Source organism: Sitodiplosis mosellana, unplaced genomic scaffold (assembly GCF_009176505.1).
Source record: "Sitodiplosis mosellana isolate CC-2019 unplaced genomic scaffold, AAFC_SMos_1.0 Smas_scaffold_6034, whole genome shotgun sequence".
NCBI classification, from domain to species: Eukaryota; Metazoa; Arthropoda; class Insecta; order Diptera; family Cecidomyiidae; genus Sitodiplosis; species Sitodiplosis mosellana.
Genome location: NW_022601275.1, coordinates 37379 through 61029, shown reverse-complemented (window position 1 = coordinate 61029; position 23651 = coordinate 37379). Strand labels below are relative to the sequence as shown.

The window sequence follows — 23651 nt, the reverse complement described above, 5'->3', positions numbered from 1 at the left end:
ATTCAAGCAGTCGGCATTCATATGGTGGTTTCCTAAATCTGTGTGGCCATTTCATTTTACGAAGTGCAAACAACAGAAATTGTTTCTGGATGGATTCAACTCGGGCAATCTTTTCAGCTGTGTATGGGTTCCATACTTGAGATGCATATTCGACAATCGGAAGGACAAATGTGTTAAATAGTCTCTTTATGGTCCATGGATCCTCAAACTCTCTACCAAATCGTTTAATCCAGGCCAAACGTGATTTTGCTTCGGCTGTAATGTATTCAATGTGTGCAGTAAAGTTCAATTTATGATCGAGTATAACTCCCAGATCTTTTATCACGTTGACTCGCTCAATTTGCTCGTTGCCAATTGAATACTTGAAGTTGAATTTCATGTCTCCACGATAAAATGACACAAATTTAGTCTTTGACACATTCAATTTTAGCTGATTCCGATTAAAGTATTCAACAAGCTCATTCAAATCCGCTTGCAATTGCAGACAATCATCATAGTGTCTAATATGCTTCCACAGGCGAGTGTCATCAGCGAACGACTGAAGAATTGAGTCCCTTATGTGTTTTGGCAAATCAATGATGAACAACAGGAACAATGTAGCACCAATCGGGTATCCTTGTCCAGTTCCCGATGTAACGTCAATTGGGCTCGACATATCATTATCCAATTTCACAATCTGCTGGCGACCATGCAAATATGACTTGATCCATTTGAGCAATTGTGTGTTATTGGTTCACGCAATATGTGTGTTATTGGCTTCAGCAATGTGTGAATGCAGTTTTTGATGAACATATTCGGTATTCCGTCGGGACCAAACACCAAATTGTTTGGCAAATCGTAGATTTTTTTGATAACCAATTCCTCAGTAACATTAATACGTGGGAAGTTCGCACATCGGTCGAATAATATCGGATCATTTTCATCATAGCTTTCTTCGGATCCATCAATCGGTTGTGTATATGCTCTTCCAAAGTGTGTAGCAAATGTATTGGCAATTTCGTATGGGTCGGTTCATTTGTTGTCATTATATTCCATTTCATTTGGAAGATCATTATTGGTATTATTGCACGTTCTTACATACTCGAAGAATTTCTGTGGATCCTCATTTGAATGTCCGAGAATGAAAACGCAACTTCTATTCACAACACATACAGTCATGGAAATTTAATTAGGACCGGCATTGAAATTTCAGTTTTTTCTCATTAATTCTGTTATTTTACAAAAAAATATTCATGAAATGATGTTTATGAGAATATTTGAAGTTTTTATAAATGGACTAGACTATCAATTTCATTATTTTCGGTAATGGATATCATTTATTGATTAAATTGCCCAAAAACTGCGGGAAAAATAATTAAGACCTTCCATACAAAAAATGACAAATTTTTTCGAAAAATCGGAAAATTTATCATTTTTTTGACAAAATTCACTCCACCGATGGTCGTATTTAATTGAAATACATTTTTTCCACATTACCATTTAATATATTTCAAATTTCTTAACAAATTCGAAAAGTTACAGACCAAACTAAACTTTATAGCATTTTTTGTATGAAAAATCGTGGAAGAATCATAGGGTCCCCCCTTGGGTGAAATTCTATGACATCCGAAAATTACCAGATGAACTAGTCCAATTTTGCCCAACTTTTGATACATCCAAGGTATTTACTAATAGTGACTCCTGGCCAAATTTGAGCGAAATCGTTTAAGCGGTTCGAAAGTTATCGTGGACACAACCAAAAATCGTAGTTTTTGGGCCATCATGGTCGGCCATCGTGTTATAAACCATTTAACACTGCCTAATCTTATAAAACTATGTGAGAACGATACAACGATCCAATCTAGGTTGATTAAAAAAGACATTTTTTGTCGACATAATCCAAGGGGGGACCCTTGGGTGATTTTCTATGATGTCCCAAAAGTACCAGATGAACTGGTCAAATTTAGCCCAACTTTTGATACATTCAAGATATTTACTAATTGTGACTCCTGGCCAAATTTGAGCGAAATCGCTTGAGCGGTTCGAAAGTTATCGTGGACACAACAAAAATTAGCACACTTTTTATCACGTCGATCGCTATACTTTTCTCACACACTTCGTGTGCGGAAAAGTAAAAATTTATTGAAATGAAACAACAAAATCGAATTTTTTCAAAGTGTAACCACAAAAAAGATTTTTTTAAAGTGTAACATCGGTATGTTGTTACACTTACTACATATCGATGTTACACTTTAAAAAAATCTTTTTTGTTGTTACACTTTGAAAAAATTCGATTGTGTTGTTTCCGAGGGGCAAATCACTATTTTTGCAATTACTTCCCAAAAGTTGCAATTACTCCATTTTTCAACAATTACTGGTCGGTTGCAATTACTTGTATATGGAAAGTAATTGTAAATTTTGAGGTAATTGCTGAAAAAAAAAGAGTAATTGCAACTTTTGGGAAGTAATTGCAAAAAGAGTGATTTGCCCCTCGGTTGTTTCATTTCAATATTTTTTTTATTTTTGTTTCACTTATATGTGTTGTGAATAGAAGTTGCGTTTTCATTCTCGGACATTCATTTATCAATTGTTCCATTTCGAGTTTGTAGTTTCTAAAAGTAGAACGAGATTTCTTTTTATACTCACGACGTAGTTCAGCATGATCCTTACACGTCTCGTTGGTAGAATCATCTTCATTTTGTGCAATGTATTGACTCTGTTCTTCAAATTGATCAGTTCATTATCAAACCACTTCGGGTGAATTTGGTGTTTCTTCGTTCTCATTTCAACAGTCGTATCAATTGCAGTGTTGACTATTTCGTAAAACTGATCAATTGCATCGTTTAAATCCATTCCGTTGAAAACATTGTTCCAGTTGGCATTATCAAAAAAATTATTGATGGATATGTAGTCGGCATGTTTGAAGTCTCTGTATGTAATCACATCATCAGGTTTGGTTTCAATTTTGTCATGGATGATGACTTCGAGTGCTTGATGGTGTGTTTCATTTTTTGCTATTTTACTTTTGCTCATATTGCACGTGAACATGTTGGGCTCATTCGTCCATAGCAAATCCAACATTCGTTTGTTTTCATTGTGGTGAGTACATATTTGAAACAAACCCAGCTCGTGGCAAGTATCGATCACAATTTTTTCTTTTTCGCTCACTACATTTACTGCAACCGCTACTTCTGGACTCGGCTCAAAATTGATATCAGGATCATGAGCATCATTGGTGCTGCATGTGTACCAAATCAGATTGGGCAAATTGAAATCACCTGACACAAGCAATACATCATTTTGATTTGCTTTTGATGCCACTTCACGCAATGCATTCATATGAGATTTATAAACTTCCAACGGTGAATCTGGTCTTATGTAAACTTGTGCCAGTATCAAGTTTCTGCCGTTGCATTTTACTTTGGCCCATACTTGTTCAGCACCAAGATGTTCAGCTGTTCCGATACATTGCGGATTGAATGTCTTGTCGATTGCGATAAGAACACCGCCCCAACCTTTTCTCTTGACACGCTGAAACTGTTCAGTGGCAGGTGATCTATCGCATCTGAATACTTCGAAGTTCGGTGGAAAAATCTCTGATGAAGAAACATCTGCGTTGAGGTGCGTTTCGCTGATTTGTCTATACTTTTCACGCCGTTCAAATTATTGCAGTATATCAAAACGTCATCAAGCATTGTGTGACTTACATTCCATTGTGATTTTGAACGTTGAACGGTTGGAATGTTTTTTCGATGAAAATTATGAATTCGTGGTATCGGACCGTGTTGGAGCTGATTTATTGGTGTTGAAAATGAAATATTGGCTGAGGTTGGGAGAATTGTTGGAATTGACGGACTGACGGCATATTCAGCTGTGAATGTATTTGTTGTTGTTGTTGTGAATGGATTTGTTGTTGTTGTTGTTGTTGCGGAGGAGGGAAAAAGTATGGCGGTTGATAACAAAAAGGATGTGGCATGTTCATCTGTGGTATTTGGTTATCATAGTATCGTTGCGGTTCATGTTGATATGCATTGTTTCCATAATGACGATTTCCATTCATACGAGTATTGAACATACCCATATGATCATCACGTCGATTGTTGCCTCCAAATGGATTAGTCCCTCTTGGAATATTTCCATTCTGTCTCCGAAAGTTGTATCTGCCTTGATATTTACTACTGTTGCCGTTATTTTTGTTGTTGTTGTTATCACTGTTGCTATTGTTTCTGTTGGAATGTCGTGGGTTCAAAGTTGACTTGGTTGTTATGCGGCGATTGTCATTGCGCTTTTGCCCACGGATTTTGCTTCGATAGTGTGTCTTATCAAACGCTCTCACACGATATTCACTGGACCAATTTTCAGGATTGCACAACAGTTCACATACTTCACTTGTAAAAACAGTTGAACTTGAACGGCATGCCTCATCATTTCTGAACAATAATTCATTTCACCGCACACATTTACATAAACTGAAGAAAAATATACACACACAAAACATCAATGGAGTGAGATCCAGACTTGCTGAATTTAACGCTGACATAATCGCTTCGGATTCTGCAATATTTATTATTTGTGAGACTCGCCTTGACGGCACAATTGATTCTTCAGAAGTTTTTCCTCCAAATTTTAATGTGTATCGCTGTGACCGATCGATTGAAACTGAATCAAAACAAAGGAAAATTAAAACAAGGGGCGGAGGTGTACTGATTGCTGTTGATAGGACAATGAAATCTGAACTCGTCAGCACAGGTGAGCAGTATGGCGCTGAACAATTTTGCGTTATCCTGCCATTGAAAGACAGGAATGTTTTTCTAATTGAATTGTACATACGTCCTGATTCTCCTGTCGCGGTTTATGAAGCGAATATGAATGCAATTCGTGAGGTAGCAGCAAAATTGAAGTCCGAGGATATTTTGGTAATTTCTGGTGATTTTAATTTATCCAACTTGGAATGGTATACAGATGAAAATGAAGATTGTGACGTTGACATCCCACTGAACGCATCCTTGGAAAAGGAAATCACTGTCTTGGACTCCATGCATGAAATGGGACTTGTTCAAGTAAAAAAAGTTGGAAATAAAAACGGTGCGATGTTAGACTTGGTGTGGACAAATTGTACAGAGACCGTGAGCTGCTCAAAAAACACCCATCACCAGAGCCTGTCCGTGCGCTCTTTGCGCCCTGGTGCAAAATTGCCAGGGCGCCCTTTTCTTAGGATGAAATGAAATAGACTCAAAATTGTTTCAAAACGAGTAACTTTCTTGTTAGAAAAGTTCTGTACGCTATTGTGTGTATCGTTCATATTATGAACTTCATATATGAAAGGCACGAAAAAAAAATTCAACGAAATTAGCCTTATGTAATACTGAAAATTTGCATTTTAGATTTATTGAAAACATTATACATTACTGCGAGCAAACTACAATTTTTTTTTGTCATTTCAAAAATATAGCGCTTGAATACACATGTTTACTGAGAATTACATGGAAAAGGGTGCTCAAAATAACTGAATACATTTTGTAGTCGGTTGAATAAATACTGAAATCTTATCGTTTAATATTTTTAAACTGGTAAAAAGCGCTTCAAATACAAGTGGCACTTCAATATATATATAAGCTGATCAAATGCTTTTGGTGCATTCGGCGCTCTCGACGCCTGAATTTTTCTACGTATTTTTGGAAAATTTAAGCAATTGAACGCCAGTTTGCACAAGTTTCCGCTCTCGCGAGTTTTCGGCGCCCCAGCGCCGTGGTGCAACGCACCACTTGCGCCTTATCTGGGACAGACCCTGCCCATCACCTACTAAAAAAGGAGTCACATCATCGATCATATGCAATTACCATTAGCGATGTTGAATTTAACACTATGATTGTTCTTGGGGCACCCAGGGCCCCCAGCGAACTTTAAAGTTGAATAAAAGTACTAAACAGTGTATAAACCAACCGGAGTTAAGTCTCATTGTATAGATTGAATATTTCTCTACACGAATGAAAAAAAAAACATATGCATATGTGTGAGTATGTGTAAAATACAGCCTGCCGCAAAACATGTTACGCTGTTGTTCTTGGGGGACCACAGGGCCCCATGGCTATTTTATATTATAGCTGGATTATGATAAGAGATATCGACTTGGTGTCTATGACGAAGTTGTAGTACTCAAGCTGCTCTACAACTTCGCCGTAGACATCAAGTCGTTATCTCTTATCAGTTACGTGAAAAGCCGCGAAAACCGCGAATTTTTCCTTATCATTTTTTCGCATAACTGATAAGAGATAACGACTTGGTGTCTGTGGCAAAGTTGTAGTATTCGACCTGCTCTACATTTCTGTCGAAGAGGCAAGTCTCTTACTTCTTATCAGCTTCACTAAAACAATGTCGGGAAATTTTGCGATTTTCGCGTTTTTTCGTGTTTTTCGCGGAACTGATAAAAGATAAGCAATATTTGTTGCACCAAAATTATAGCAAACTTTGAGTATTACAACTTTGCTTCAGACACTAATTTGTTATCTCTTATCACAGTCCAGATTTCATATGAAATATCTTGGGGGCCCTGGAGTCCCCCAAGAACAGTAATATGTTGCAAATACGAAGAACAGTCATAGTGTTAACAATGGCAAGTCAACTATTGATTTTAGTTATCGTGATTTTGCAAATGCCAACTACAATAATATAAATGAGATTCTTGATAACGTCGACTGGATGCACGTTTTTTCGGGCGATGACTTGAACTCTCAAATCACAAATTTTTATGAATTGTTGGATTCAATGATATCATCGAATGTCGACGTGAAGACGAGGAAAATTTCGAGTCACCCGAAATGGTTTAGTCATGACCTCGTTAACATGAAAAATAGACTCAATACAAAGTACAAATTCATGAGATCCAGGCGTACTGTTGATGCTAGAAAGCATGCAAAGGAAGAACATTCCGAACTAAGAAAAGAGTACAAAAAGAGCACACGTTTGGCTTATAAAAATTACAAACTTGAAATGGAACAACTTATTAACGAGGACCCACAGAGATTTTTCGAATTTGTAAATAATTCCAAAAAAAGGCATGATGACATTCCTAATGTAATGATGTTTGGAGACAATGAAAGCGGTAACCGTGGTGAGATAGCTGAATTTTTTGCAACACATTTTGCAAAATCGTATACTGAACCAGATATTAGCTTAGCTGAAGATTATTCTGAAGATGAACCACTACTAAGAGATCTATGTACTAATTTTCCTATGATTGACATCACTGAGGATTTGGTTATGAACGTGATAAATGATCTCCCAAGCAACATGGTGTCAGGACCTGACGGAATACCAAATATTCTCATCAAAAATTGTATGCCAGCACTACTAAAACCTATCACACACATGCTAAAGCAATCGTTGGAAACTGGTATTGTCCCTCAGATTTGGAGAAAATCATTTGTAAGACCAGTTCACAAAAGTGGTGTAAGGAAAAAAGTTGAGAACTATCGTGGCGTAGCCCTGCAGTGTGTAATACCAAAGTTGCTTGATTCAATAGTTGCTAAATACCTTAATTATCACATGAAACATATCATTGATGAGAGTCAACACGGATTTTTGAAAGGAAAATCTACAACCACAAATTTGGCTGAATTTGTATCGTGTGCAATTTTGGGCATGGAAAACAAAGTACAGACTGATGCAATTTATTTGGATATTGCGAAGGCCTTCGATTCGGTCAATGTCGATTTACTGATCCGCAAATTGAATATTATGGGATTGAATCAACAGTTGCTCAAGTGGATTGAATCGTATTTGCATGGTCGCCAACAGATTGTCAAACTGAATAATGACATGTCGAGCCCCATTGATGTTACATCGGGAACAGGACAAGGATACCCGATTGGTGCTACATTGTTTCTACTATTCATCATTGATTTGCCAAAACACGTCAGCAACTCAATTCTTCAGTCATTCGCTGATGACACTCGCCTGTGGAAACACATCGAACATTATGATGATTGTCTGGAATTACAAGCTGACCTAAATAGGCTTGTAGAATACTTCAAAAGAAATCGGCTGAAGTTGAATGTATCCAAGACCAAATTTGCGTCTCTTCATCGCGCGATCTTAAAATTTAACTTCGAATATTCCATTGGCAACAAAAAAATTGATCGGGTCCACGTGATAAAGGATCTAGGAGTAATACTTGACCATAATTTGAATTTTATCGCACATATTGAGTACATTACAGCCAAAGCGAAATCACGTTTAGCATGGATTAAACGGTTTGGATATGAATTTGATGATCCATGGACCATAAAGAAATTGTTTTCCACATTTGTATTGCCGATTGTGGAATATGCTTCCCAAGTTTGGAATCCATACACCGCTGAAAAGATTGCACGAATTGAATCGATCCAGAAGCAATTTTTATTGTTCGCTCTACGCAAAATGAAATGGCCACAAAGATTCAGGAAACCACCGTACGAATGCCGACTGCTTGAATTACAAATGATAACGCTGGAAGAACGAAGAAAAATAGCCCAAATATCACTCGTCCATAATGTGATTGGTGGCCATACGTCATCGAAATACCTAGGGGCTTCACGCACTCAAAAAATGATTCAAAAACAACAAGTATTTATTCTATTGACGTATAATCCGGTAAAATCCATTCTTGCACGCTGAAACTCACATGAATTCACGAAAACTCTCACATTTGAATTGAATGAATATTGAGGAGTTTGGTGAATTTTGGTGAATTTTGGTGAATTTTGGTGAATTTTGGTGAATTTATGTGAGTAGAAAAAATTACAAGAATTTGTATTACCGACCCTTTTCATTGCTAAACACTAGGTTCGACACTTAGTTTGACAGCTAAGTTGGCAAGACTGTGAAATCTAATTTATCGACAAATTCACTAGAATTCACCAAAATTTATTTGTATCGTTTCAAATTCATAACAATCGTTAAAACTTATTACTATTTATTTATCACTACACAAATTCAATGGTTGAAAATTTTGCGTGAAGCCCCTAGCGAAATACATTTTGAGCAAAATGAATTTTAAAACACCGCGACATTGGACGAGAGACTCAGATTTTCTACTATTGCCGATGCATCGTAATAATTATGCCAAGTTTGAAACTATAAATTATATGCTGAGTACATACAACGAATTTTATAAATACTTCGTTCCTATCAAGCCACCAAATTTACCAAATGAATGTAATATTACTTTGATTCCGAGTTGTGATACTTATTTAATTGATTTCAATGCAAGTACAAGTACTGTAAAACAGAGAGTAGCTGAATATTTTAAGAGAAACCGAATTTGGAGAAATTGAATTTAATTTAATATTGTATATATTGTAAATATACCAGAATATTTTTATTTATACTAAATAAACCACCTCTGGCGAAGAAACGCTGTGTGGTACAGAATAATAATAATAAAAATTTTGAAAGCATTGTATCTATTGACTAGATCGAGAGGAGAGTGTGTGAAAAAATTCTAATATATTTTGAAAGAGGAGAGTATGTTTTCTGATGATTCTGTTGGCGTTAAAGATGAATATGTTGTAGTACCGTCTAGCCTCTGCGGTCTTCACGGTTTTCGCGCAACTGATAGGAGATAACAACATGGTGTCTTCGGCAAAGTTGTAGTACTCAAGGTCTTCTATAACATTGCTGAAGACATCTATCTCTTATCTCTTATCGGTTGCGCGCAAATCGCGCACATAAAAAAGCAAATTTTATACAGAACTTTTTTTTCTTATCATTTTTCGCGCTTTTCGCGGAACTGATAAGAGATAAGAGATAACTGACTTCAGCAATGTTATAGAAGACCACGAGTGCTACAACTTTGCCGGACACGCCAAGTTATTATCTCTTATCAGTTCCGCGGAAACCGTGGAAAACCGCGAGGACCCGCCAAAAATGAACATACTCGCCTTTAACCATTTTTGAGTCGAAAGAAACTTACTCTTCTCTTTCATAACAAAGTCAGATGAACTTACTCTCCTCTCGATCTAGTCAATAGGTATGTTTTGTGGTATTTTCTTCTGCTGGGTAGTGCAGCAGAATCCGTATCTTCCTTAGCAACATAAAAAGTGTACAGACCATTCGTATCTTCAATTGGCATCACAATTGGTGGAGTTTGGACATTTGATTTTTTAGTGATACTGATGTTTTGCGGCAACATACCAGTAAAGTTCATATCAGATGTTCGATTTGAATTAACTCCACTTGTGCCCGGCTGCTGTACATTTGTTTGTTCGGTACCATTCACACTTTGAATATATAGTTCAAATTTCGATGCACAAACATCACACGTCAATCCAAATACAGAATCTTTGTGAAAAAATTGATTGAAACTTGCAGATTTAATTTCACTTGGTATATCCTTGAAAACGAAATATGGATTGCCATCGTCATCCTTCACCTCAGCCATCAGTTGAAACATGAACAAGAGCTTCTTTGTCTTCACTTCATCTTTATGGCATAAACATTGTGCATTTATTTTTTGTTTACAAAACCGGCAATTTAAATGAATGTCATAAATGATTTTACCTTCAAGCGCGTTTCGGACAGGCATAAAAAACTATACACAACAGCAGCATTAAAGACGATGCTCGCTGCCTGCGACGACGTGTTCGCGCGCGCATGGCATCCGTACATGCGAGACGGCAAGCGTGAGTACACATTAATGCAACGCATGCTTGCCTGAAACAGACAATATAGCTTATCCATACAAGCATGAATACGGACTCAATACAATGCCTGGTTTGCACGGCTGGTTGAGTTATTGAATTGATCAGCCACTTTGTTCGCAAATTTGTACATTTGAGGCACTTGAGCTCTGGTTTATTTGTCCATGAGCCTATCTTTAATCTTGAGGTAGTCTGTGTGCCGTAACCTACGTACGCTCTCTCCAATTGCGATATCGTTGCGTACATTGGGACAATTTGCGATCCCATTCACGATGTCGTACATGAATACAATAGATGCATTCACTCTCCTACGCTCCAACGATGTCATGTTCAACGCCTCAAGTCGCTTGTTGTAGTCGGTGATACTGTAGCTGTTGGCCGCCGTACAGTACTCTCTTCGGGCGAACTGGGTGAACTTTCTCAACACGCTCTCAATTTTGTCGATATGCACGGTATAAGTTGGTAGCCATACAACATTGCAGTACTTAAGATGAGACTGAACTAGTGCGTAGTATAGAGTTTTGATCGTTTGAACGTCGGTTATGTCGTAGCAAAATCTTTTGATGAATCCCGAGGCTGCTGTAGCTCTCGAAGTGATCGCGTCAATGTGCTTTGTAAAGCTAAGCTTTTGGCCAATGATGACGTCGAGATCTTTGTGGTCCGAAACGCGCTTGAAGGTAAAATCACCGTATTTGTAATCAGTGTCGATGATGTCCTTCCTTTTTGTGGTGATTGTAAGGACGGCGCATTTGTCAAGGTTCAGGTGCAAATTGTTTACGTCGCACCAAACCTTCAGTTTGTCGATGGCTCGCTGTAACGCTTCCGCATCCGTGCTCGAGTTGATGATTTTGGCAATTTTTACATCATCGGTGAACAAGGAAATGAACACGTCGTCCATTTCGTCCACTATGTCGTTGATGAACAACAGGAATAGTGTGGGTCCGAGATGACTACCCTGTGGTACGCCAGATGATACGTTGAATTCGTTAGACTCGCTGCTCCCATACTAAACGATTTGCGTTCTGTTGGACAGGTTTGATTCGATCCAAGCAAGAAGATTGTCTGGAAGGTTGAACGATCTGAGTTTCAAAATCAATCTGTTGTGGTTTACTCTGTCAAACGCTTTACTGAAGTCCGTGTAAAGAACGTCCACTTGCGTACCAGAATTTATGCCTCTCTGGGCATAGTAGGTAAATTCGGTGAGATTAGATGCAGTAGATCTGGACTTCATGAAGCCGTGTTGCTTTTTGGTGATTTTGTCCTGTACCAGAGACAGAAGTTTGACGTTCACCAAATGCTCGAAGAACTTCGCCACAGTTTGGAGCTTAGCAATGCAACGATAGTTTTCAATTTTCGATCTCGACCCCTTTTTGAGAATGGATGATACACTCGAGCGCTTCCATTTGTCAGGGAAATGGCCAGTTGACAATGATTCGTTGAAAATCTTGGTGAGTGGAGCCGCCAAATGACTCGCACAGTTTTTCAGTATCAGCGAGTGCATACCGTTGGGACACGTACCTTTCTTTGTGTTCACGGCTTGTAGCTCTTCAAGCACAAAATTGATGTCGAGCTGGAATTCCTCAGTTCGCTGTGACTCATCGGTAGGCGATTGTTGAACGCCTTGAGTCGTTGAGTCATTGTAGTTGCTACTGAAGAAGTTTGCAAACAAGTTGGCCTGTTCTGTTTCGTTTGCTGTGCGCACATCACCAAATTGCATGACTTTTGGTTTGTTGTCGGTGCTGTTCTTTGAATTGACATATTGCCAAAATCTCGATGCGTCATGCTTGAGCGAGGGTTTCATTTTCTCCACGTATGTGTTGTACAGTTCCGTGTTGAGCTTATCAAATTCACGTGATGCTAAAATATACTTCCATTCAAACGACTGATGATAGCCAGATCGTCTGTAGCGTTCCCATGCCTTATTTTTCCTATTTTTTTGTGTTATTAGGAATTCGCTTTTCCATGGACATTTTTGTATCGACTTGACGATGTGAGTAGGCACAAATTTGATAATTGCATCGTCCAAAATCTTGTGCAGCAAATTCACTTTCTCGGTCTTTCCATGGAGTAATTCGATGAAGTTGATATTTGCAAGGTGTACATTCATGTCCTTATAGTTGGCACGCTAGAAGTTGAATGCTTTTGTTTTGATATTGGCCTCGGTTGCATTGCCTCCATGCCACTCAAATGTGGCTAGTATCGGTGGATGATGATCTTCCACTTCCGTCAGTGCGTTAACCTCATTTACATGCTCAATCGAAATGTTGGTGAAATCATTAGTAAAGAACAAATCCAATAATCGTTCCTTTGAATCATTGCGTACATGATTTACCTGATGAACTCCCATGCTCATGAGTTCCTGGATGAAAGTTGCCGTGTACTCAGGTGCAAATTTAGTTGGAATCATAACACAGTTCTACCGATGGTTTTTTTTGTCTGGCACAAAAGCCGGACTAGATCAGCATTTTAGAGGGTCAAAATCTAAGAACAACTGCGTTCACAGAATATTGAAATTGGCTCAACTTTTTTAAATATCAAATTCGGCGTTTTACCTTTCCACCAGTATTAAAATACAAAGAGGTATTGAACAAAGACCATTTTTCTCCCATTAGAGATGGTTTTATAGCCTTGATATGTGTTGAGAAAATGTTTAGAGTTCGATTTTAGGCGGAAGTAGTAAAAAACTAAGCCCAAAAATTACATCTGGTGGGAGCCATGGGGCAAAATGTCGAAAAAATAGTCAATTTTTCCAGTTTTTCGACCAAAGCTCGAGCAGAATACATTTTTTCACTCACTGTGTTCGGCAATATTGTAGCCAGAGTATAGCTGAGCAATACTCCTGAACATATTAACTCGAAAAATCAACATCCAATCCACTTTATTGTCTCAAAATCACTTTTCGCTATAAAACGGTATTTTCGTGCATTTTCGAAGTCGTGAAACTTCTCAACTGCTTAAAATAGAGCGATAGTATCTCAAGAAACTTTTTAGTAATCCTCAAGAGCTTTGCAGGCCAAGTGCTAAAAGTGCTAAAAATGTTCTAAAAATGTACTCAAAAGTACTAAATTGTTTTAAACACTTTGGATGGCTCCGGGCAACTCTGGGTGATGGAAAACTCTACCAACTCATATTAAATACTCTGTTTCGGGCCGTAGTAAACATTAGTGACCGGCACTTATCTGAAAAATTGAAATTTGAATCGAAAAATGACCAGTGTAACCTATGAAATTGTAACATCTATAAACCATAACCTTTTCGATTCAAACTTCAATTTTTCAACTAATTACCGGTCACAAATATTTACTGCGGTCCAAAACAGAATATTTAACACGAGTTAGTGAAGTTTTTCATCACCCAGAGTTGCCCGGAGCCATTTAAAGTGTTTAAAACAATTTATTACTTTTTAGTACATTTTAGTACACTTTTAGTACTTTTTAGTACTAGGCCTGCAAAGCTCTTGAGAAGTACTAAAAAGTTCTTTCAGACACTATTGCTCTATTTTAAGCAGTTGAGAAGTTGCAGGACTTCGAAAATGCACGAAAATACCGTTTAATAGCGAAAAGTGATTTTGAGCCCATAAAGTGGGCTGGATGGAGTTTTTTCGAGTTAATGTGTTCAGGAGTGTTGCTCAACTATACTCTGGCTACAATGTTGCCAAATACAGTAAGTGAAAAAAATGTATACTGTTCGAGCTTTAGTCGAAAAACTGGAAAAATTGACTATTTTCTCGACATTTTGCCCCATAGCTCCAGATGTAATTTTTGGGTGTAGTTTTCACTAGTTTCCGCCTAAAATTGAACTTCAAACATTTTTTTAGTACAAACCAAGGCTATAAAACCATCACGAATGGGAGAAAAATGGTATTTGTTCAATACCTCTTTGCATTTAATACTGGTGAAAATGTAAAACGCCGAATTTGATATTTGAAAAAGTTGAGCCAATTTCAATATTCTGTGAATGCAGTTGTTCTTAAATTTTGGCCCTCTAAAACGCTGATCTAGTCCGGCTTTTGTGCCAGACAAAAAAAACCATCGGTAGAACTGTGTAATGTTGTCGTAGTCAGTTGACCATACCACATGCGGCAGATTAAAATCACCAACAAAAATAACAACATCTTCAGGATCGGTAGCGATTCTGTGCAGTGCATGGCTGCTAGATATGAATCGTAAATTGATTGCGGTGAATTTGGTGGAATGTAGGCAAAGTAGATGAATGATGCTCAAAACTCACGGATAGAATGTTTGAAATTATGTCAGTGCCGGTAAATTTGAAGTGTTACCGTGAAAATTTATATAGAAATTTACATATACATGACAAATATTCCGGCGAACACCTCGAAATTCCGGGGATTATTTTCTGTGTGTAGCTAAAGGTGTCAACGGACAAGCACCTTGTACGGACAAGCAACTAAATTTGGAGGGCTCTGAACGGAAGGACGGACGGACAAAAAATTACGTTTTGTTCGTGTCCGCCGAAAAATTTTCATTGTTTTTTGACGTGAAAATAGGTTTGAGCTGTTTCAAATGGGAAGCTGATTACAAATCAGTTAGGGGGAATATGTGTAAATCAAGGGGGGAATCACTCAGCTATTACTTTGCTATTGGCCACTATTGCTTGCAATTAGTTTGCTATTTGCTATTACTTTTCTCCATGCAAATCTGAAAAGTAATAGCAAACTAATAGCAAAAATAAAGTAATAGCAAAGTAATTGTTGATTTTTGGACATAATAGCAAGTTAATAGCAAAGTAATAGTTACACAAAAAATAATTGCTATTACTTTTGAATTTCAACTATTACTTTGCTATTACTGCAATTACTTTCTAGTGATTTCCCCCTTGGTGTAAATTGACCCACTTTGTAAGTTGACCCACCCCGCCGATTTTGTATTTTGACCGACAAATCGTTAATTTGGCTAGTCTCAATCGATTTTTTCTCAATTCTCAAGAGTAAATACGCTTATTAAACGGCTCGGATCGGCTCATAAAAATTTTTTGCAAAAAAAAAATCATTTTTATAAAAACTAAATTTTTTCGGACCATCATCAAGTAGACAATTCCAAAGATATCAGCAAAGCGAGTATAAGCTTTCTTCACTAGTTTTTCGTGTATTTTCATAATCCTAAGTCATTTCACGCATATCGTTACATGGCGAAATTCTTTCCGTGCACATTGAAATGTCGACCAATTTTGTAAGTTGACCCACCCGAAAAAAAATCGGAAAAATGAGACAAATATTCAGCGTAAACACTCAATATACGAGATTCATTGAATTTTAATGAATTTCCAATCGTTTTTGGACTTGAAAAACACAAAAAATCGATGAAATATAAAAAAAAAGAGAATATGTATTTTTTTTACAATTTCTATATTTTTCTACATTTTTTCATTGTTTTTCGTAGAGACCAAAAACGATTGAAAATCCAACGAAATTCAATGAATTTCATATATTGAGAGTTTATACTGCATGTTTTCCTAAAAAAAATAGGGTGGGTCAACTTACAAAGAAAAAATTTTGTTGCCAAAAATCAGACCTCCTAGAAAATTGACCGAACTATTTTGTTTTTACAACCATAGCTAATGAATTTCCTAATCAAATTGTAGCTTTTTCGGCTCTCTTTCCAATGGTATATCAAGTGTGCATTTATCTTTATTCCATAAAAAGTTATGACTAAAATGATCAGTGCGGGTCAACCTACACATAATTCCCCTACTAAAAAATTTTTTTCAGTATTTTTTACGTCAAAAATCAATGAAAAACGAAATTTTTTGTCCGTCCGTCCGTTCAAAGTCGCCAGAAATTTTGTTGTCCGTCCTTCCGTCCGTTCAGGACCCTTAGAAATTTTGTTGTCCGTCCGTCCGTCCGTTCAGGGCCCTCAAGAATTTTCTTGTCCGTTCAGCGTTGTCCGATCGGACGGACGGACAAGAAAATTCCTGAGGGTCCTGAACGGACGGACGGACGGACAAAAAAATTCAAGAGCCCTGAACGGACGGACGGACGGGCTAAAAAGACCGGACAAAACTATACTACTCAGTACGTCCGTTTGACACCTTCATGTGTGGCCTTAAGACGCACCATGGGCGGAATTTATACCGTATTAGGTCTTTGACTAGCATGTTCACAGCTCGCTGTGAGTTAAGGTGTCAACGGACAAATGAACGGACAGCCTACTTTTTTACACAAGTGACCAAAATTATGTCTAAATGTACGAATAATGTGGGAAGCTATATACCAAATTGTAGGTTTTTAGGTCCTCTTTCCATCGATATATAAATATTACAGTTATTTTGAAGATTTGGTGCCAATTTTGAGGTGAAAAAGCTGGATAGGCAGATTTTTCAAACGGACGGGCGGACAAATTTTGGTTTTGTCCGTCCAAAAAATTTCGTTAGAAAAATTTCAAAATAACTGAAACATTCATATATCGATGGAAAGAGGACCTAAAAACCTATAATTTGGTATATAGCTTTCCATATTATTGGTACAATTAGACATAATTTTGGCCACTTGTGTAAAAAAGTAGGCTGTTTGTCCGTTTGTCCGTTGACACCTTTAGCTGTGAGCACATATTGGTATAAATGTAGGCTTCGTAATAAATAAATAAATAAATAATACAGGGTGCGATCGAATAACTGTCGGTATTATGTTTCAGGTCTTAAAATACACACTTTCAATTATAATTGAAAACTTTCTTTGCCATTTTGTAGATTGAACATTATCACATCTATTTCAGTCATTAGACTGAATTTTCATCATAGTTTATTCGATTGAGAGCCATAGATGTACCAAAAAAAATGTTCAAAAATATCACTTTTGGCACGCAACCTCAAACAAAATTTTTTCAGGTTTTTTCCAGGGCTGGAATTCTAAGAATTCCACCAAAATCGTTCGGAATTATTTTTTTCGTACATAAGACCATATTGGAGTGAAAGAGAGAGATTCCACTATTTTTCAGCGTGCCACCGGAATTATATCTCACACAATCCACTCTTCCTTGAGTTATCGGAATAATTCCGGTGGCACGCTGAAAAAAAGTGGAATCTCTCTCTTTCACTCCAATATGGTCTTATGTACGAAAAAAATAATTCCGAACGATTTTGGTGGAATGACTTAGAATTCCAGCCCAGATCTCGCTCAGCCACGTCTGAACAGATTATCATTTGTGCTCTTGCAGTGTTAATTCATGATGCCTTGGGAATTAAAAAAACCTATCAGTACTATCGTGATATGTCTCAGCTGGCGGCGATAAGCTTTTTTTAAAGCCGACCTCGATTTTCCAAATTTTTTGTAAAAATCGGCTAAAATCACAATTTTAATTAAAATCGCAATGCGAAAATATATTTAAATAGTCATGAAGATGAGAACACAATCATTTATTTGGATTTGAATGTGATGAAATCTTTATTTTTCGAAAAAATAATGTAAAATTTCAAAATTTGAAAATTTGGCCTGAATCGGCCATCATAGGTACATGTCTACAACAGTCAACAGAGAGCTATGTGGTAGATAGTTTTGAACCACGCTGCATTGTATTGAAGCACAAAGATTCACCGATTAGGACAATATAAGATTTTCGTGTATCTGATAAGTGGATGATAAAATTTTGGGTTGACGATTCTCAAAAATGTTGCGTGTTGCGGGTGGTGTTTTTTTGGCACACCAATGGCTCTAGCTCAGCCAAAATTTTAGAAAATCTTAATCTGACGACTGAAATGAAAATATTCCGACCGCATCTACCACGTGCAAAAAGAATTACTCGATTATATTGAAAAATGTGTGTTTTATATCAAAAAGTAAAACCGACAGTTATTCGATCGCACCCTGTAAATAGTAGACAAAGTATTTTTATTAGATAGCTGCTATCTATCTATAGATAGATATCATCAAATTTGGGGAGTGAAACCAATACTTCCCCTACCAGACTATGTTAACGGAAAAGTATCAAATTTTCTTTGCCAAACACAATAATCTAAATAATATACGATCATTCATGTCTCACCAATAGATATCGCGTAACGGTTAAAAGAAATTGATGAAAAAAGCAAAATTGTTCACCTTAATATCAGCGAGTCGTTGTTTCAGATGAATTTCATTGCTCCCATTAACGGAACTCTGAAGAAGCTTCCATACTTTGTTGCACACATACCAGGCGTCCTCGTCAATATTGTTTGCAGGTACTTTTGATACTTCATTTAATTTGATTTCTTTATCCAAACTTTCATACTTCAATAATTTTTGACCCACTTCCAAAGAACTATTCTGCTGGCATTCAATTGATAATCTATTGAGAAACATCAAAATACAACATGCTCCTTTGGTCAACTAAGTTAGAGATAAGGGAAAAACTCACTTGGCATGTTGAACTTCTCGGAATTTTTCGCGTAGAATCGATTGCATTTCTATCACGGTATTTGCGAGTTCGGACGATGCGTTGCCATGTGTTTCTAAAACCAATGAATCACCTTGTGAAATTAGTGTCGCTGCATCCGGTGCAACTAACATCTGCAAATGTTCAATTGTTTCGGAGTCAACAGCGACTATTATCGATGCATCGATTTTTTCTTTTGTGTCTTGCAGTTTTTTTATCATATAACGAGCCGTCCTTTCAAATTCATAGACTCTTTGGGACAAAGATCTAGAATTTGATGTTTTCTTCATCGAAAAAGTTTTGGCCTTTGTGGTAATTGATTTGTGCGCTTCTGATTGATTTTCAGTGGCATTTTCCGTTTCGACTGGCTCAAGTTTTCGTTCGTGCATCACCGTTGGCTTTCCAGCATTTGGTTTTGCCATTCGATCCTGTAGAAAATAGATAGAATTAGTATCGTAAATTTTTTTTGGGGATTTATTCAATAACACAGTTCGACAGATGGTTTTTTTTTCTGGCACAGAAGCCGGACAAATCAGGCGATTTGGAGGGCCAAAATTTAAGAACTACTGCGTTCTCAGAATACTAAAATTGGCTCAACTTTTTTAAATATCAAATTTGACGTTTTACCTTTTCAACAGTATTAAAATGCAAAGAGATATTAAACACATACCATTTTTATCCCATTAGTGATGGTTTTATAACCTTAGTATCTACTAAGAAAATGTTTGCCGTTCGATTTTAGGTACTAAATTGTTTTAAACACTTTGGATGGCTCCGAACAATTCTGGGTGATGAAAAACTGTACTAACTCGTTTAAAATACTCTGTTTTGGACCGTAGTAAACACTAGTGACCGGTAAATAGTTGGAAAATTTAAATTTAAATTGAAAAGGTTATGGTCCATAGATGTAACAATTTCATAGGTTACACTGGATGTTTGTCCCAATTTGAAATGGGACATTAGGACAAATGTCCGTTTGTCCTAATTTGAAATGGGACATTAGGACAAATGTCCGTTTGTCCCAAATCAATAAAAGGACGGACGTACACGAAATGTTCGTCCTCTGTCCGTCCGTTTGCCACCTTTAAGCTATACTCTGGCTACAATATTACCGAAGACCAGGGGTTTGTAGATTGAAACACAAGCACACTAGCGCCGCAGTTTGCCCTACAATATCACATACGGCAAGCTACAGAACTATTCATTCAGAATACATCATGTAGCGCAACTGTCAATCTGTAATCCCCCTGCCGAAGACAGTAAGTGAAAAAAATGTATATTGCTCGAGCTTTGGCCGAAAAACTGGAAAAATTGACTATTTTCTCGACATTTTGCCCCATAGCTCCCACCAGATGTAATTTTTGGGTATAGTTTTTACTAATTTCCGCCTAAAATCAAACGCCAAAAATTTTCTTAGTAGATACTAAGGTTATAAAACCATCACTAATGGGAGAAAAAAGGTATTTGTTTAATATCTCTTTACATTTGAATACTGGTGAAAAGGTAAAACGCCGAATTTGATATTTAAAAAAGTTGAGCCAATTTTAATATTCTGAGAACGCAGTTGTTCTTAAATTTTCGCCCTCTAAATCGCCTGATTTGTCCAGCTTCTGTGCCTGACAAAAAAAACCATCTGTCGAACTGTGTAATGAGAAATGCATATATTTTTTGACAGTATACTATAATATATATATGATATGAAGTTTGCGATTTAGAATCGAATTGAATCTCATGCACGTATACTTTTTAGCACGGAACATGTCGCCATAGTAATTTAGAAAATTTTGTTTGTTTGATTTTGAGGGTTTATATAAGTACCGTATCTCGGTTGAATTTTTCAGTCGATTGTCCATTCAAGTGATTGTTATAGTCGTCTACCGAAAATGTCATTGATCTTCCGAATACCTCTTTATCGGGGCTGTTTAAACTGCCACTATCCGAAGTTGCACTTAAAATTTCTTCTAAGGTTGGAGTGATCTTTTTACGCTGTGGTTCTGGCGGTATTTTACATGAGCTGTCAAATTCTTTGGTATTTTTTGGTAAGTTTAGCCGATTTATTTCAAGTACATCTCGAATCTGTAGTGACAAACGCTTGTTGACTATCTTCTTGGTATTAGTCTTATAGTCAAATTCATCACTTTCTTCTTCATCGCTTGATATCCTGCTATCAGATCTTTCATCCAAATTGGGAGTTGAACAAGGTGTTTCGTTATCAGATGCTTCAGATGATGCATCGATTATATGCACAGTTTCAACACAACTTGGCTCCAGATAGTTTACCGATTCCAATATGCTGCATGTATTTAAAACATGACTAACATTCTGATTTTGAAAACTTTCATGAGTTTTGAAAGTTGCTCTTTTGGGTGATAGTATATTTGTTTCGCGTATCTCAACGATAGAAAATTTTGATTCGCTGCTTCTGTTTTTTTCTTTTTGAACCAATAGATTCTTCGAGTTATCAGCTTGAAAGAAAAGTGTGCTCGATTCAGCAAGATGAAATGTTTTCGGCAATAGATCGGGTAATACGTCTGACTGTGTTTTCACAATCATGATTTCATTATCATTTGATGTCGAAGCAGATGACGAGGGAGTTCTTGAGCGTCTTTGGCGAACTGTGTCACTAACTACAACAATTTCCATGTCATCGTCTTCTTTATTCTTCGGATGCGACGATATAGTTTCCTGTGAAGTGTGTTTGGAATTTTTTTTGTTTTTCGTTTCTCATTTTTCATAACAAGGGATAGATAGACAAACAAACACAGAAGTATGTGTGTATGTGATTGCATATTTATAAGTTCCCGTGATAAGTGCTACGGAAATTGGTGTGGGTGATACGTATGATTTTGGAAGACAAGTAATTTGGATTGGAAGCACGAGGACGGGCACATAATTTGCACGATGACATAAATTTTCTTAATATACATGAAAGGCCAAAGCATTGATGTCAACGCCTTTATAAACATGAAATATCGAGGAACAGTCAATTTTGTTGATTCCCCGTGGGAAAATGATCTCATCAAAATGTAAGAGCATACATTTTGAACAAAACACATTCATTACTCTACTGGTAGAAGGAATTGAAGAAACATAACACAAAATGAGCAATTAATTCTTTTTATATTATAAATCAGATGAAACACCTCTAGACGAGGTTAAAATGGAGTGACGCTCCTGTGCGTGGATTTACCACTCAAAAAGAATGATATCATTTTGAGTGACGCTAGGACGCTGTATTATCTTGGATACGAAGTTCAAAAGTGTTTCATTTCATTTCATTTATTTACACCGCCAAAAACTGGCTGAATACTTTGTTTGCAGGAAAACGACTCCAAGAGTCGTGAAAAACCTGATCTTTTCGTGTTTGTATATACAATTTAGTGTGTGATAATTTTAGTAGTAGTCTTTCTTGATTGGAATAAGTATTTGGTCTATAAACATTTTAACACAAAATAACCTAACCAATACATGGACATGAGTAGGAAGCCGAAATGTAAACGATTCAACAAAGCCTAACCTAAATATCCAAAATGAAAGGCCAGTGGAGGCGTTAACATTGTAGTTTTGGCCTTATGACTGCAAAATTCATCAATCAATTTATCAAAGAAGTGATATATTGAAGAAATCTTTACGTCTAATCTAACAAGTCCTTGTTGGTAGTCAAAAATTTAAAATTTACTAGAGACCGAAAGACAGAAAAATACAATGAGTTTTTCAAAAACATTGACAAAAGAAAATAATTTTCATTATAAAGCAATAACCGGTCAAAAGTTAATCACCAACTCAAAGGATGGCTATATCACAGTCAATGATGCTAGATTTCAATAAATTAGTATAAATATCACAGAAAATTATCATTATTTCAATACAAATGTGAGGATGCAAGAAAACAATTTGTCAATATTTATTATCAAATTTTTGGTTCCGCTCGCCGCGTAACGACGAGACGAAGTTTGCATAAGCCATGAACTGTAGAGATTTGATACTCATGGCGCCCCCTACCCCCGTAGTCTCGCCGCAACTGTCAGATTCTGTCAGATTTGTAAAATACATTTTAAGTACCTATACAATTGAATAAACACCAACTGAAATGATTAGTTTAATATAATACGCATGGGTGCTTGCTATTACCGACTAATAAATTGTAAAATTTGAAAGAATAAATTCATTCGTTTTTTTGGAAAAATTCCGACAGTAAAACATAAATGATAAATCAATCTATGACGCATTCACTTTGAATACTAATGAACAAATCTCATTACTCCTGAATTACATTACCTTCTTTGGCAACGTTTGGAAACTTCGTGTAAACAATAATGGAGTATATCGACACTACATTTCTCGCTGTTATTAAGACATTTATTTCTGATAAATATTTTGAAATAAAAAGAAATACATTCTGTATCAAAATGTATTAAATTTAAAAACTTTGTTTTTATGCGTATGTACATAACATACATTGGGTATGAACCGGTATGAACAGCTGTAATGGCGGCCATTTTCCTTTTCACCGCTTTTGACAGTTCATATTCATATATATTACATGCCAGAGATCATTTTGCATTCTGTTTATTCATACATTTTTCAGGAGTAATGTAAATTTCATGTCAAAATAAAAATGTGCTAC

General features: G+C 36.7%; 1 protein-coding gene across 1 annotated transcript in view; it reads right to left on the bottom strand.

Moving 5' to 3' along the window:
- Nucleotides 1-23651, bottom strand: part of LOC129573269 (dystrophin, isoforms A/C/F/G/H-like) — a gene marked incomplete at its 5' end in the record, with an annotated part of 83197 nt that overhangs the window by 24245 nt on the left and 35301 nt on the right. The window contains 3 exons of the mRNA XM_055453655.1: nt 18712-18937; nt 19007-19452; nt 20843-21709. Of these exons, the coding sequence (XP_055309630.1) occupies nt 18712-18937; nt 19007-19452; nt 20843-21709 (1539 nt within the window). The remainder of the gene's footprint in view (nt 1-18711; nt 18938-19006; nt 19453-20842; nt 21710-23651) is intronic.